We start from the raw sequence: 15,702 nt of genomic DNA on the forward strand, positions 1-15,702 counted from the left end.
ACATCAACATCAGAGTGCACAATCAGAAGACATTAAACAACAAAAGTAAAATTTTTTGATCACTTTTTGTTTTTATTTATTGCTCTGGCTGACCCATGCTGACTGTAGACTAAGAAACAAAAGTCATCCTGCTGATAATAATCTATGCTGAGTTTCCTAATTCGTCTGCAAGATAACGTCCCTGCAATTACGTATTATATTATTATAGCCTGTGCTGCTAGTTTTATGTGTTATTACTTCATCGTTAGGAATGGGTGATTGCGAGGATGACTGGAAGAAAGAAGGAGAAGGAGGAGTAAGATGAAGGAGAGGAGGAGGAAGAAGAAAAAGAAGAAGAGTAAGAATAAAAGAAGATTCGAATCAAGAAGTTAAAAGAAGGATGTATGAACATGATGACTGGGGGAGATGAAGAAGAATAAGAAGAGGCAAAAGGAGAAGAAGACGAAGAAGAAGAGGGAGGAGAAGAAGAAGAAGAGGAATAATACAAGGAGATTCAAATCAAGGAAGGATGGAAGGATGAAGAAGAAGAAGACGAAGAAGAAGAAGAAGAAGAAGGAGAAGAAGAAGAACAGGAAGGAGAGAGAAGCAGTGAAGCAGTAAGATAAGAAGGATGCACGAAGGATGATGACTGAAGAAGATGGAGAGACAAAAATATGACTGTATGTGAAGGAAACGAAGAAAAAGAACTTGAATATAGTCCAGTCAATATAGACATAAAAAAAGGGGGTGTGCTTGCAATTTATATTGTAGTTCTGATTTTTTAATATATTATTTGGGTACATAGGAGAAGTCCGCCAGAGCCAATTTCTTCATGCAAAATTTCCTTGTGCTAGATACAGAGTGGCCCGAAAACCTCGTATTTCCGGCTCATTTTTCAGTTTTGAGCTATTTCTGCCAAATCTCGTAATCCGACAGAAAAATTTGCTCTCACCTTTTTTCTAGATATTATGAAATTCTGAATAAAATGAGATCATTCGGAACTCTCTATCTCCAATGAGTACTGAGTAATGATTTTTCAAAAATGAATCTCCTCTTCCTCAGAAGAAATTCATGAATTTATTCGTTCAATAAGCAAAAAACAAAAAAATCTTTTCCAAATCTAATTGATTTTATTAACTAATTATAAAATCTCTTATTAATACGAATTTATTATGCATCCTCAAATCTTCTACGATTTTACTTTAAAAACGAGATACCAATAACAGTCCAGACACTTTATACATTGGTGCATGCAATTTATATTGTAGTTCTGATTTTTTAATATATTATTTGGGTACATAGGAGAAGTCCAGAATTTCTTCATGCAAAATTTCCTTGTGCTAGATACAGAGAGGCCCGAAAACCTCGTATTTTCGGCTCATTTTTCAGTTTTGAGCTATTTCTGCCAAATCTCGTAATCCGACAGAAAAATGAGTGAAATTTGAAGAAAAAATCAATTTTGATGAATTTTAGTTTTTGATCAATAATATCTTCCGATTGTTATAATATAGAGATAGAGCGCTGTACATGATCTCAGATTGTGAAGCACAAAAATACGCCCAGAGGGATTTTAAATTATACAACTAAATTGTAACAATCGGAAGATATTATTGATCAAAAACTAAAATTCATCAAAATTGATTTTTTCTTCAAATTTCACTCATTTTTCTGTCGGATTACGAGATTTGGCAGAAATAGCTCAAAACTGAAAAATGAGCCGAAAATACGAGGTTTTCGGGCCACTCTGTATCTAGCTCAAGGAAATTTTGCATGAAGAAATTGGTTCTGGACTTCTCCTATGTATCCAAATAATATATTAAAAAATCAGAACTACAATATAAATTGCATGCACCAATGCATAAAGTGACTGGACTGTTATTGGTATCTCGTTTTTAAAGTAAAATCGTAGAAGGTTTGAGGATGCATAATAAATTCGGATTAATACGAGATTTTATAATTAGTTAATTGGTTTATAATTAGATTTGGAAAAGATTCTTTTGTTTTTTGCTTATTCAGCGAATAAATTCATGAATTTCTCCTGAGGAAGAGGAGGTGAAAAAGTAAGAGGAGTCGGAGAAAGAGGAGGAGGATGAGGAGGAGGAAGAGGAGGTGAAAAAGTAAGAGGATGTGAAGAAGTAAGAGAAGTGTGAGGAGGATTGATTGATTGATTGAGTACTTTATTTATGTAGATTACAATATTTATACTGGCTTATACACTTATATACAATAGCTTACAATACAGCAACATTATAGATGAATTTACATAATATAGACTAAGAAAATAATTATTGAACTGTATATGATATGAAAAAGTAATTTGTAATATAATAACTATAGATAATAATCATATTGTTATGCATCTACATAAATTGGCGGAGCTTTGACATATCAATGTCCATTCTTCGGAAAGAATATTAAAAATATCCTCCCCACTAACTCTCTACCAGGAGGTTGAGGAGGAGGAGGAGGAGGTGGAGTAGTAGGTTGTGGAGAAGGAGTAGGATGAGGAGGAGGAGGACGAGGAGGAGGTGGAGAAGTAAGAGGAGTCGGAGCATGAGTAGGAGGAGGAGGAAAAGTGCATTTAAAATCTAGAATGTCCTCATGCAACGGAGAAAGTCAAAAGTCAGATAAGATTCAGCGGTTGCTAAATCATGAAATACACCGTATACCTATGTTTTACAGACAAAAGTGATGCAGCAGTCACCTAACCAACTTGAATACGGCAGAATGACTTGGTCTAAAAAGAAAGTACTGTACTAAAGAAAGATTCAAGTCACTGTCAGCAAATTCCTTATTATCAATGCTTCGCATCCAACTATTGTATTTCTGACAATTTGCCATGAATCCGGATGTTTCTCGGACCCAGGTAATGTGTTATTGAAAGTGTTATTTGAGCATTGCGTAACCTGGCAACAATGGGATATTTGACATTATATAGCGGCACCAAGTCATAAAATTGTGATGAAAAACTTATTGGCAGCCGCTTGCAAAATATGTGTCATTTCATTGTTCTCAGAATAGGCCTACACTCACAATTAGGCTGATTAATTATAGCTTGGAATATTCATTTTTCCTACAGTTACGTTGAAAAGTGGCCATGGCTGCACTGATTACAGAACGCAAAGAATCACTTTTCCGCTCTAGTGCGGGAAAATTTTTTCTGCACTCTAGATTTGCAACATGACAACGTAAAATAGTTAGTAGGTTATATGGAGCACCAGTGCAGCAAAATCAAAATTAAGTTGGTAACACAGACTGTGGTGCACGTTATAATAATATCAAGGACACCGAGTTCGAGGACAGCCACCACATCAGTGACAGCCTCCTTCATTCAAACACTACTACATTATTCAATTTTATTTATTAATAATAAAATGACACAGAAAAACATTTGATGCATTTCAGGGAACTTTACCCATAATTACCCACTTTTCATATTTAATGGTAACTGTAGGAAAAATTAAATGTGAAATATGTGCGCAAAGTTCCTCTGCTGCACTCAACAAACCATTCCGCCCTCTCGGGCGTAAACGTTTCTTTCGGTGCAGCAAACTGTCACTTTGCGCACTAGTTGCACAAATAACTATTTCGCCACACTGCACAGAAAGCAGCTGTTTTCCAGTCCCTACGTGGATCTGAAAGACATTGTTTGCAGACGACTCTCGTCTGACGTCAGAACAGGTTTCTTTCCGGCCTAGGCCGGAAAGAGTACCCTTTCCAGCCGCTAACATGGAACTAATAAAGGTGATCAAAAAACAGCTGATCAAAACTTTTCATTATTCAATAATTAAAACATTTATTTATAATAATATCATCTTATTGTCATTTGAAAGAATAAAAAAGTATAAACTCAACCTCCCACATAATTGAACATCATCTTTTAGGTTATTTAGACAAATCAGAATAAAAAATAAAAATACTTGCACAATTCCTGATATTCAGATTACCTCAGATTTGCTAGAGCTATCACCTTCCACTTCTGCTTTCGGAAGTGCTTAGTAACAACTATTCTCACATATATATATAATATATATATATATATATAATATATATATATATATATATATATATTATATATATATATATATATTGTTTATTTTGTGTGTGGCGAAAATAGCGTTTGCACCATGGGCAAAATTTTTTTTCCGGCTCTCAATTTTCTTGAAAACCGATTTCGAGCCGGAAAAATATCATTTTTTGCTCTAGGTGCGAAATATACTATATTCATAGACAATAGATACGATACAGGTAAAAACACCAAAACTGTTTCAAACCTTAATTTGGAATACACAGTCTAGAGGTTATGTAAATGATAACAACTTAATTCACACACTATTTTGAGTCCAAGAAATGTATGTACGAAATTTGGAACATAGTAGGTTTATGATAGCCTATAAAAATTCGATTGCACTAGGTCTCATCCTTGAGAAAACTCGCTGAACGACATAAAAAGGATAATTCATCCTTGGCTGAAAGAGCTGAGACTTTCGTCATCTGTGGATAGTAAAACGTGATCGAGTGATTCTGTGGAAAATCAGAATATCGCATACCCGAAATTCATAAGCTGACGTATAGCCAGCTGTAAAATATAAACACGATCATTTTAGAGAATTGTGTTCTGTCTTATCTAAAGTATAAGCCATGGGTTCTGTTTATCAATAAATAAAAATAACGAGCGAAGCTCGGTGCCCCGCGATATTTAAGTATCAATTAACTATATTATCTATTTAAGTGATAACTAGTAGTTCTGTGAACAGTAGACCTCACGCAGTATTCTCATTCACAAGTACCTGATTGAAACTATAGACCTTATGGAAATACAGCAATAGACTGGCTTCTCTACACATCTGTGTAATCACTTGTCAGCTGATTTATGATGAATAATTCATAGTCTGATTTTTACTCTAATATTGGCGTATGAAGGAGGCTCCTTCTTCCTTTTATATTATCCTTGAAATGCAAAATTTCCAAAAAAACCTTGTATATACGTCGACGCGCAATTAAAAAAGGAACATACCTGTCAAATTTCATGAAAATCTATTACCGCGTTTCGCCGTAAATGCGCAACATATAAACATTTAAACATTAAGAGAAATGCCAAACCGTCGACTTGAATCTTAGACCTCACTTCGCTTGGTCAATAATGTGAACCATCTCTTCTATTTTTGGAGTCGAAGCATCTAAATTTGAAATTCACTTCGTGAACATATTTAAGGACGGAAAATTCTGTGAAGTGAACTACAAGTCTTAGTGCCGGTTGCACAACAGCCGATTAAATTTTAACCGTGATTAATTCCACGAGAACCAACAGAGAAGCCGTCTTTCCAAAAACACCATCTCTGATTGGTTCTCGTGGAATTAATCACGGTTAAAATTTAACCGGCTGTTGTGGCTTTCCAAAAACACCTACTCTGTTTAGTTCTCTTGAAATTAATCACGGTTAAAATTTAACCGGCTGTTGTGTCTTCCCAAAAACACCTTCTCTGATTGGTTCTCGTGGAATTAATCACGGTTAAAATTTAACCGGCTGTTGTGGCTTTCCAAAAACACCTACTCTGATTGGTTCTCTTGAAATTAATCACGGTTAAAATTTAACCGGCTGTTGTGGCTTTCTAAAAACACCTACTCTGATTGGTTCTCTTGAAATTAATCACGGCTAAAATTTAACCGGCTGTTGTGCAACCGGGCCTTAACCTATTTCGGACTACAGTAGAACGTCGATAATTCGGACATCAAAAATCCGGACCGTCAATAATCCGGATTCGTCTCTGGCAAGAAATAAAATGTTCGTACCTTCTGTCCTCGGCGCTAAGCTCCTTACTTTAGAGCGGGCGACGGGAGAAAGGCGCGAAGCGAGGAGAAAGGGAGTGTAATAATTGAAATAAGGGGAATAATTGAATACTGTATATGCAATTTTAACATCTTTGTTTCTTGAATAGTGCGTGCTGACCGTTTTTTAACGTAATTTCGATAATCCGGATAATTTAATAATCCGGTCCCAATTAATCCGGATTATTGACATAAATTTATATGTGTAAATTTTATATGTAAATTTTCCCCTGTCTAAATTTGGAAGAGCAATAGCACAAAGTTACCTTATTTTTCTCTCCCTATCATTTTGATGATGTACTTATTGTATCAATGAATGAATAAATAAATATTCAGATAAGCGTTGCAAAAATGCAATTGAAAAACGAGTCTTTCAGCAACATCAAGAAGGGATTTCGACAACCTTGTTTTTCCGACAATATTCAAGCATCAAATGTGCGTTTGACCAGCACTGGCTGTCTAGCCGCACCGCGAAAATTATCATCAAGATCAGATCAGTGTTGTAATGCCGGTTATGAGTAAGAAGTAATAATGAAGCTCGAAGTGAATACAGTGACGAAACTAACTCGGACTGGTATATCAGGCAGCAAGTTTGGTAAGATGTCTTGCTTAACATTATAGCGTTAAGCAAATGCATTAATCCGGTACGGTATACTGTGCATGTGAATAATATATGTGTAGGTATATGAAGAGTATGCTTCAGTTCAAGTTATACAGTGACTGTGAATGAGAATGAAATCTTCTCTATATAATAAGAGAGAGTAGGGTTGTGTTTGTTCGTTTGTTCGCATCAAAACATGTCAACTTGTGGATTGCATACCGGAAGAACGGGAATGATTTAGATCTCCAAATTTTGCACATAGATTCTAAAAATATCAATCTCGTGCACCTGGAAGCCCAAATTTTAATTTTCCTTCTAGATTTTTCAGAATTAATGTTCAAATCCATTGATGAAATTTGAACATTAATTCTGAAAAATCTAGTAGGAAAATTAAAATTTGGGCTTCCAGGTGCACGAGATTGATATTTTTAGAATCTATGTGCAAAATTTGGAGATCTAATTCGATTTCATTAAAAAATCACCAAATCATATGGTCGAAATTAAAAAAGGAACATCAGTTTCTATATTGCTTTCTACCTGAAAAACATAGTTTTGAAACTTCGTTTTCCTGATGCAATGTTTAGGCCTACATGTGGCATGGATTATTAATTTCTCAGCTAGAACAAATTTTGAGACAAAGTGCTAAATAAACATCTACAGTTTCATCAATGCTGTCTATCGGCAATATGAAAACGCATGCAGTTAATTTGTCTTTGAATGAAGGTGTTATTATTTACATAAAGAAATTATATTCTTCCATTTTTATTTAATTAAAATTTCAAAATTATTCGAGCCCTGATAGAATGACTGACTCACTGTACAGTCAGTGGAAAATTTTAATATGGAATGAGGGATATTTGGCAATCTGATCAAAAGAATAAGGTCATAATGCACCTTTTCGCTATATCTTCAAATGAAAAATGAGTTTTGTGGGTTGTCAAAACTCCCTCTGAAAGGGAAACTATTCAACTTATTCTATCTTTTAGTAAAATATCAATGATCATCCATCTATGTATCATCTTCTATACTATAATAAAGGAAAGAGCTGGATTATAAACGTAGCCTATACAGATGGAAAGTATAGGAAAATTATGTTTGACGTCATTATCACGTCAGAACTACTGGACTGATTAACTTGAAATTTTGTATATAGATTCTTGCTTAACCGAGGGTGGTTATAGACCAATTTTAAATTCTTCAAGACTTGTTTACATCAAGTTCTCAGTTTTCAAGTTTTCAATTATTTGTCATGCTTCAGTTTGTATGGAAGCAGAAGAAGATTTCTCTTAAAAGGGAAATTAGAAGATAGGTATGATTGGGGATCCTTTTCAAATGATAAAAACAGGTTTTCAGTCACACCCAAATTTTTTCCGCCATTTTGAATCCAACTTATTTTTTCAATTGAAAGGTGGTCATACTGATTTACTTGAAATGCAGCATATAAATTCTTAATCAACCGAGGATTCTTATAGGCCTATTTTGAATTCTTCTAGATTTCATTACGTCTAGTTTTAAGAAAGACCCTTGCGAAGCTCGGGTTATCTGCTAGTATACTAATAATACTGAGGGTGATGCCCACATAAGCTCTTAGGCTTGTACGTGGGTAACGAGTGAGAGGTATGATGATGAGAGATGACGACTATTTTTCAGGTAATCGGGACCGACGGCGTAACGTCTCCTCCGAAAGACGAGTCGGTTAATATTATCATAAGCTTCTATCAGCTGTATAAACTCTCTCGTCATTTAACTGTAAAGATAAACGTCATGATTTTGTTACCTAGTGATAACTTGCGCATGCATTTAATTGCTGGTTGTATCTGTTCCAAAGGAAATTAATATTATAAGGATTATTCAATGGATTATTTAATGGGTTAGATTGGATAAACAGTAGAAATTACTCACCAGTCTATAAGCAGATTCCACTTTAAAGCTACGAGATCTGAGAAACCTTAATAGATAGGCATCGTCTATTCGAATAGGGGTCACATCTCCTCGCTCTACAAAAAAAAAAATATTTGTAATTGTGTAGGAGAACAATGAGTGTTAATGATGGAACAAGCTTTATAAGAGCAGAGCAGATTTTTTCAACTTATCAGTTTCTGAAGGTACAAAATATTTCTTATATATTAATAAAAAAAACAAATTATTCATTCTTAGTTGTAAAGCTAACTGTATTTGTTTATCCTCGCATTAGTTGATAATCCGGGCGCAAAATGTACTAAACAGGCACTCCGAGGTCATTTTTGGATAGAAGACAGTACCCTATGAAAATTCATCATTCAATCATTGGGGAATATATTTTCTTAAGGAATGAAAATATATAGTTGATTATTTTAAACAAGAATGAATAGTTAATATTACATCAGATATATCGGTATCAGTTATCCTCTATAGAAGGCAGTGACAAGGCAGATAATCGGCAACGCTGTACTCTTATCTTTCTCCACAGTCATTATAACCTTGACCACACTATAGTTCAACGGTTTCCTTCTTTTGAGCCTCCAATACAGATATTGGTTATATTATATGATTATAAATATATTACAATAATTATATGAATGTTCATGTGATTTATCTATTTATATTGTACTGGTCTTGATTATATTATAAAGTGCTGTATTAATTCTAAAATCATGTAAAGGAATGTTTGAACTCGTGGCTAGAGCACAAGAGCAAAATTACTTTTTTTCTTGTAACACTGTGGTTGGTTGGTGAATAAATTTGATTTGAAGCCAGTGTGGACTTATGGTATTCAACTTTGGGTGTAGCCTACCAAAGACAACAACGCCAAGATCATACAACGATTCAAAAACAAATTATAATTGAAACAAAAATAATTTAACCTCAAATAGAGTGGTGAAGAGAAAATTAACAACATAAAATCAAAGATACAAAAACTGGACCTCAAAAAGTTTTGTTCGATGTCTTCCACTACGATGACACGTGACAACATGTGTGTACACACATGTCCATCATGCATGTCCTGTCGTAAAGCACAAGCTCGGGCGCAGGATTTTTGATACTTAAAAGGCTGGTTGAAATTATGTTGTTCATATTTCTCACCATAGACCATGTCCCTGAGCTCCTGTATTGCTCTGACTTTGTTTTCGGGTGTTTCGTGTAGTTTTTCGCGCGCATACTTTATGACGTCATCGGGCACTGTATGAAGGTCCAGGTTGGCTTCCACATCACCCACGTCATCTTTCACCACTGTCGGCATTTTTGCACTAGTCTGCAACAAAAATATCAAATCGATTGGATAAATAATTATAATATAAAGGAAATATCTATTGAATGAAAAAGACTAAGAAATTGTCAAAAAACCACAGATTTATTGATACTTAGAATGACCGGTTTCGGTTATTATATCATTGTCAATCTCTGATAAACCATCTCTGTTAGATAAATTATCAGAGATTGACAATGGTGTAATAACCGAAACCGGTCTTTCTAAGTATCAATAAATCGGTGGTTTTTGACAATTTCTTAGTCTTTTTCATTCAATATGAATAATTACCACAATATCAATTTCTCAACTACACAAAAAGTGAAATATGTATTTTTAGCTACTACCTCTCTAATATCTATCTTACTATCTTTATCAAAATTAGGGAGGGAAACAATTTTGGGTTTATCCTGTTGATTCTCTCCCAATCATTAATTTGATTTTGTGATTATGGTATAAAATAAATAAATGAATAAATAATAATATAAATACAAGCGCCTAGTGACCCTAGGGTGTTAAGGCTGTGCGAGCGGCTAAAAAAACATTTTAAGTACTGGTGATATTTTTCAAATTTACTCTATATGGATACTATCAAGTTATCAAAATGAAAACAATATCTCATGAAAAGGTTTCTTTTATCAAATATATGTTTACTTTTTGAGATACTAGCGCCTAAAGTTTACATTATTTTTGAAACACATAATTTAAATATTTCAAATTCGGTAAGAGATAAATTCATGAAACTTTTAGGATAACTTACCAACATTCATTATGGTATTGTTCAAGAAATGACGATTATGTTTAAATATCATGTTATGAAAAAGATATGTGATTCAAGTCTAGAGTCCAGGTAGCCTTCCTTAATATTTGATACAATATTATAGAACGATAATATGATATAGAAAGATGAATTACAATATAATAAAATGTGACGTATAGAATGAACAGTTTATTGGTCCAAATTTGTGAGAGAAAAATAGTGAAGGGTTTTCTCTCCCAATCATTTTATGTCTAATAGCTCTTATAATTATTTTGTGATTAACTGTCACTATTATGTTCGTATGGGAAGCATTAACCACAGTGACCGATACATTGAGAATAAATTTCCTTTATCAATAAACTAGTAGTTCTGTGAACAGTAGACCTCACGCAGTATTCTCATCCACAAGTACCCGATTGAAACTATAGATCTTATATGGAAATACAGCAATAGACTGGCTTCTCCACACATCTGTGTAATAAATTGTCAGCTAATTCATGACGATGAATAATTCTATAGTCTGATTTCTACTCTAATATTAGCGTATGAAGAAGGCTCCTTTTTCCTTTTATATTATCCTTGAAATGCAAAATTTCCAAAAACCTTGGTATACGTCGACGCGCAATTAAAAAGGAACATACTGTCAAATTCATGAAAATCTATTACCGCGTTTCGCCGTAAATGCGCAACATATATAAACATTCAAACATTTAAACATTAAGAGAAATGCCAAACCGTCGACTTGAATCTTAGACCTCACTTCGCTCGGTCAATGATAAATAAATTTCCAATTATAAATTATTCATTGAGAGAAATAAGTTCTAATGGATACTATATATTCATACTCGTATGAATGTGCTGAGTGTGAACAGTCCAATCAGAAATTATGGAAATCATATTTTCACTGTGCCGGTCACGTGAAAATCTAAAACTTTACTTTTATTACTTTTTCCTGTTATTAAGGTTTGCTTATTACGGTTTAAATGACTGTTATTACTTTTATACTTATTAATTTACTGTTATGAAGTTTTATAACTTTTTGATACTGAGAATCCAGCTTCAACTTATTCATTCATCTAAATTTGAAAATCTACTTTGAAAATACTTATGACTGAGAATTTGTAAAGTGAAGAACTACAAGAGTTAACCTATTTCGTACTATATATGAAACCTATCCAAATTTGGGAGAGGAATAGCACAAGCACAAGGGCTACCTTATTTTTTCTCTCCCTATCATTTTGATGATGTACTTATTGTATGAATGAATAAAGAATGAAAATTAATTCTTCAGGGAGGCTTACAGTTTACATTGAATCTCACTTATGTTCGATCATTTCTTTGTTTCTATGCGCTGGACTGCAAACAGAGAGTTCAACTGTTGCGTGTGAGCAAGTTCCCCGACATGAGACTGGCCTTCACACAGAAAACTGGAGAAGCAAGAGAGGGGAGAGAAAGACAGTGTGAGTGAGAAAAGATGGAATGAAAGAGAAAGGTTGAAAGAGATAATATCAAGCTGGTGGTACAAGGTGAACCACTGGATGTAAGGAAAGAGGAATACCCTACTCTTACTTTCATCTCATCATCATCATCATCATCATCATCATCATCATCATCATCATCATCATCACTTTGATTCATCATTTGTACTTTCCTTGCCCTATTACCATAGGTAAGGAAAGTATTGCTTTCCGAAGAAAATTAAGGTACCCCAATTTCTAAATTTCTATACGTTTCAAGGTCTCCTGAGTCCAAAAAAGTGGTTTTTGGGTATTGGTCTGTATGTGTAGTGTGTGTTTGTGTGTGTGTGTGTGTGTGTGTGTGTGTGGTGTGTGTGTGTGTGTGTGTGCGTGTGTGTATGAGTGTATGAGCGTCTGTGTACATTTATTCTAGTCTCCCAATTAACGGAATGACTTGAAATTTAAAACTTAAGGTCCTCACACTATAAGATCCGACACGACCATTTCAATCAAGTGCAATCCAAGATGGCGGCTAAATGGCGTAAATGTTGTCAAAAACAGGGGTTTTCGCAATTTTCTGGAAAACGGCTCCAACGATTTTGATCAAATTCATACCTGGAATAGTCATTGATAAGCTCTATCAACTGCAACAAGTCCTATATCTGTAAAAATTATGCAAAGTTTGATTTTAGATTCTCAATTATCAGCCTCCATATACAATGTAAACAAAAAATTTCAAGTGGAAAAGATTTAGCATGGAAATCTCTACAATTAATGTCCAGTAACATTTTCACCTACAATTGAAAATACGGTAAGCTTGAAATCCGAGAAAATGTGATTATTAAATTGCAAGCTGTTGGCAACTGTTGGTTCTATTAAATCATTCACTAAGAAGAGATAGCAGACCTCGTGTGTCTCCAGCGTTATTGACCTATCACCAGCTGTCTCATATCTTTGAATAGTAGACCTGAGATGCGCGAGTACACTAGCATCAGGTGATCAATTTTCATAACGGCAAGGAAAGTTGTGTGAGTGCGCCACACCAGATTTTTGGAGTTACCCTAAGATCATTAAAATAATAAATCTAACACATTTTAGATGAATATTTGGATGAATCATCAAAATCACTGAATATTGGAATATATCTATGTGATTAAAGTATTCTATACTTGAAATGTTCATGTTTTGTGTAGTATAAAATATTTTTTAAACTCTTCTCTATACTGTCCATGCAAAACAACTACACGGTACCAGAGAAAACTTCTATAATTTCTTCTAAAAACTTCTTGTATTCTGTGACGGTACTAAGCTAGTTTTGGAGTTTACCCTTCAGATCATTAAATAGAATAAATCAAACGTGTTTAAGATGAATATTAGGATATGCCTATGCTTGATAAAATAAGAGTATTCTTTAATGCACCATAATTTATTCCCATGTTCTGTGTAGTATTCCTTGAATATTAGGACCTATGCTTAATTAAATAAGAGTATTCTAAAATGCACCATAATTTATTCCCATGTTCTGTGTAGTATTCCTTGAATATTAGGACCTTTGCTTGATTAAATAAGAGTATTCTAAAATGCACCATAATTTATTCCCATGTTCTGTGTAGTATTCCTTGAATATTAGGACCTTTGCTTGATTAAATAAGAGTATTCTAAAATGCACCATAATTTATTCCCATGTTCTGTGTAGTATTCCTTGAATATTAGGACCTTTGCTTGATTAAATAAGAGTATTCTAAAAAGCACCATAATTTATTCCCATGTTCTGTGTAGTATTCCTTGAATATTAGGACCTTTGCTTGATTAAATAAGAGTATTCTAAAAAGCACCATAATTTATTCCCATGTTCTGTGTAGTATTCCTTGAATATTAGGACCTTTGCTTGATTAAATAAGAGTATTCTGAAATGCACTATAATTTATTCACATGTTCTGTGTAGTATTCCTTGAATATTAGGACCTTTGCTTGATTAAATAAGAGTATTCTGAAATGCACCATAATTTACTCCCATGTTCTGTGTAGTATTCCTTGTACTTTTAGACAGAATAAACATCTTTTTTGAGACTTATCTCAATCCTATTCAAGCAGACCAATAACTAAACTATTTTGCAGTTGCCCTTGAAAACTTTGGGCTGGCAATTTATAACTCATCTGCCGGTATGACATGATAATTACATTAATATAATAATTATTATTAGTAATGTTGTCTCCTACTATATAGTCTTTTGTGAGACATCCTTGATAATTTGCAATGCTCTGATCTCCAGGATAAGAACATGTTTTCAAAATGAATAGTATATTGTTATAATGTTCGTCCTTGGAAATCTCTCATGCGATACTGTGGCACTTCTGAAAATTCATTACTCGATTTTCTGTTTGAAGGTTAGCTTACAAATAATGGTTGGCTTTAATGAGATTCACATATAAATTTCGACTGTCAGCATTGTTTAAATGGGAAACAGTGATGTTACTTATGAGGAATACTGACAGATTGGAGTGATTTTTACTTTAGATCCATCTACTCTTCACCGGTAAGGTATATATAGGCTACTACTAATTAAATGACAATCTATATACTGTATAGACCTACTGTATCTGACTAATATCTAATGTCTGTTGTCTTCTCCCAATCATATTATATTGTCATCAAGGGTTTATAAAACATGTCATAAGAAAGACAAGGATACCAATACAATGTTACCATAGAGAAACGATAGCATAAGTAGATATCCCATGGTATAGGGCGTTTATGTCGCAACTTTTACTGTTATCTCAAGCCTATAGCCGACGTAGTTCTTTCCCGTGAAGCTTTATGACGCTGGTAGTCTCTCATATTGTGCCGTTCATACACTCTTACCCGGTCAAAACAGTAAAAATCGACAATAATCGGTTTGAGATAACAGAAAAAGTTGCGACATGAACGCCCTATACCATGGGATATCTACTTACGCTATTGTTTCTCTATGCTAATATCTAATGTCTGTTGTCTTCTCCCAATCTATATATATATATAATATATATATATATATATATATATATATAAGCGAAATGGCACTGACTCACTCACTCACTCGCAGAACTAAAAATCTAATGGACCAAAAACGTTCTAATCTGGTAGGTATGTTCAGTTGGCCCTTTAGAGGCGTACTAAGAACGGATTTGGAAAAATTTCCAAAGATACGCCCAAAATCTGCGTTTTTCCAGCGTTTTTTTTTTGCTTTTTCTCAGATTTATTGAGAACAAATGAACAGAATTGTTCAAATTTAGTACAGAAGCTAAGCTAGGGTGTAATAATGTTGTGTTAGATTAATTTGAATAACGCCAAAGATACGCCCAAAATCTGCGTTTTCCAGGGATTTTTTGCGTTTTCTCAGCTTTATCGAGAACAAATGAACAGAGAATGTTCAAATTTAGTATAGAAGCTCAGATGGTGTAATAATGTTGTGTTAGAAGGAATTTGCAATAACGCCAAAGATAAACCCAAAATCAGCAACTTTTATTGTATCTCAAGTCGATAGTTCATGTAATTCTCTCCCGTGAAGCTGTGTGACACTGGTAGTCTCTCATACTGTACCGTTCATACACTCTCACCCCAACAAAACAGAAAAATTCGACAATAATCAACAGTAATCGGCTTGAGATAACAGTAAAAGTTGCGACATAAACGCCCTATACCATGGGATATCTTTTTACGCTATTGTTTCTCTATGCTAAAGTTTGTATATTGTTTTTATTTTAATGAAGTAGCCCATATAAGCGAAGAGATTTTGTAAATGTTATATTTTATTTATCTCGTGGATCTCACTATATTTTATAGCACTAAACTCTCAAAGATTTGATTGGG

At 34.0% G+C, this 15,702-nt stretch overlaps 1 protein-coding gene across 3 annotated transcripts in view; it reads right to left on the bottom strand.

Annotated features, from left to right (window-relative positions):
* Nucleotides 1-15,702, bottom strand: part of LOC111060513 (alpha-tocopherol transfer protein-like) — a 62,841-nt gene that overhangs the window by 16,357 nt on the left and 30,782 nt on the right. Inside the window, exons 1-3 of one of the 3 annotated variants that reach the window (XM_039422618.1) lie at nt 11,697-11,718; nt 9,473-9,641; nt 8,312-8,406 (exon numbers count right to left, since the gene is read on the bottom strand). The exons of the other annotated variants lie outside the window; for them this stretch is intronic. Coding sequence (XP_039278552.1) covers nt 8,312-8,406; nt 9,473-9,629 — 252 coding nt within the window. The 5' untranslated portion in view covers nt 9,630-9,641; nt 11,697-11,718. Of the gene's footprint in view, nt 1-8,311; nt 8,407-9,472; nt 9,642-11,696; nt 11,719-15,702 lie in introns of those variants that run through there. 3 annotated transcript variants of the gene reach the window in all.

The sequence above is a fragment of the Nilaparvata lugens genome, chromosome 3 (assembly GCF_014356525.2).
Source record: "Nilaparvata lugens isolate BPH chromosome 3, ASM1435652v1, whole genome shotgun sequence".
NCBI classification, from domain to species: domain Eukaryota; kingdom Metazoa; phylum Arthropoda; class Insecta; order Hemiptera; family Delphacidae; genus Nilaparvata; species Nilaparvata lugens.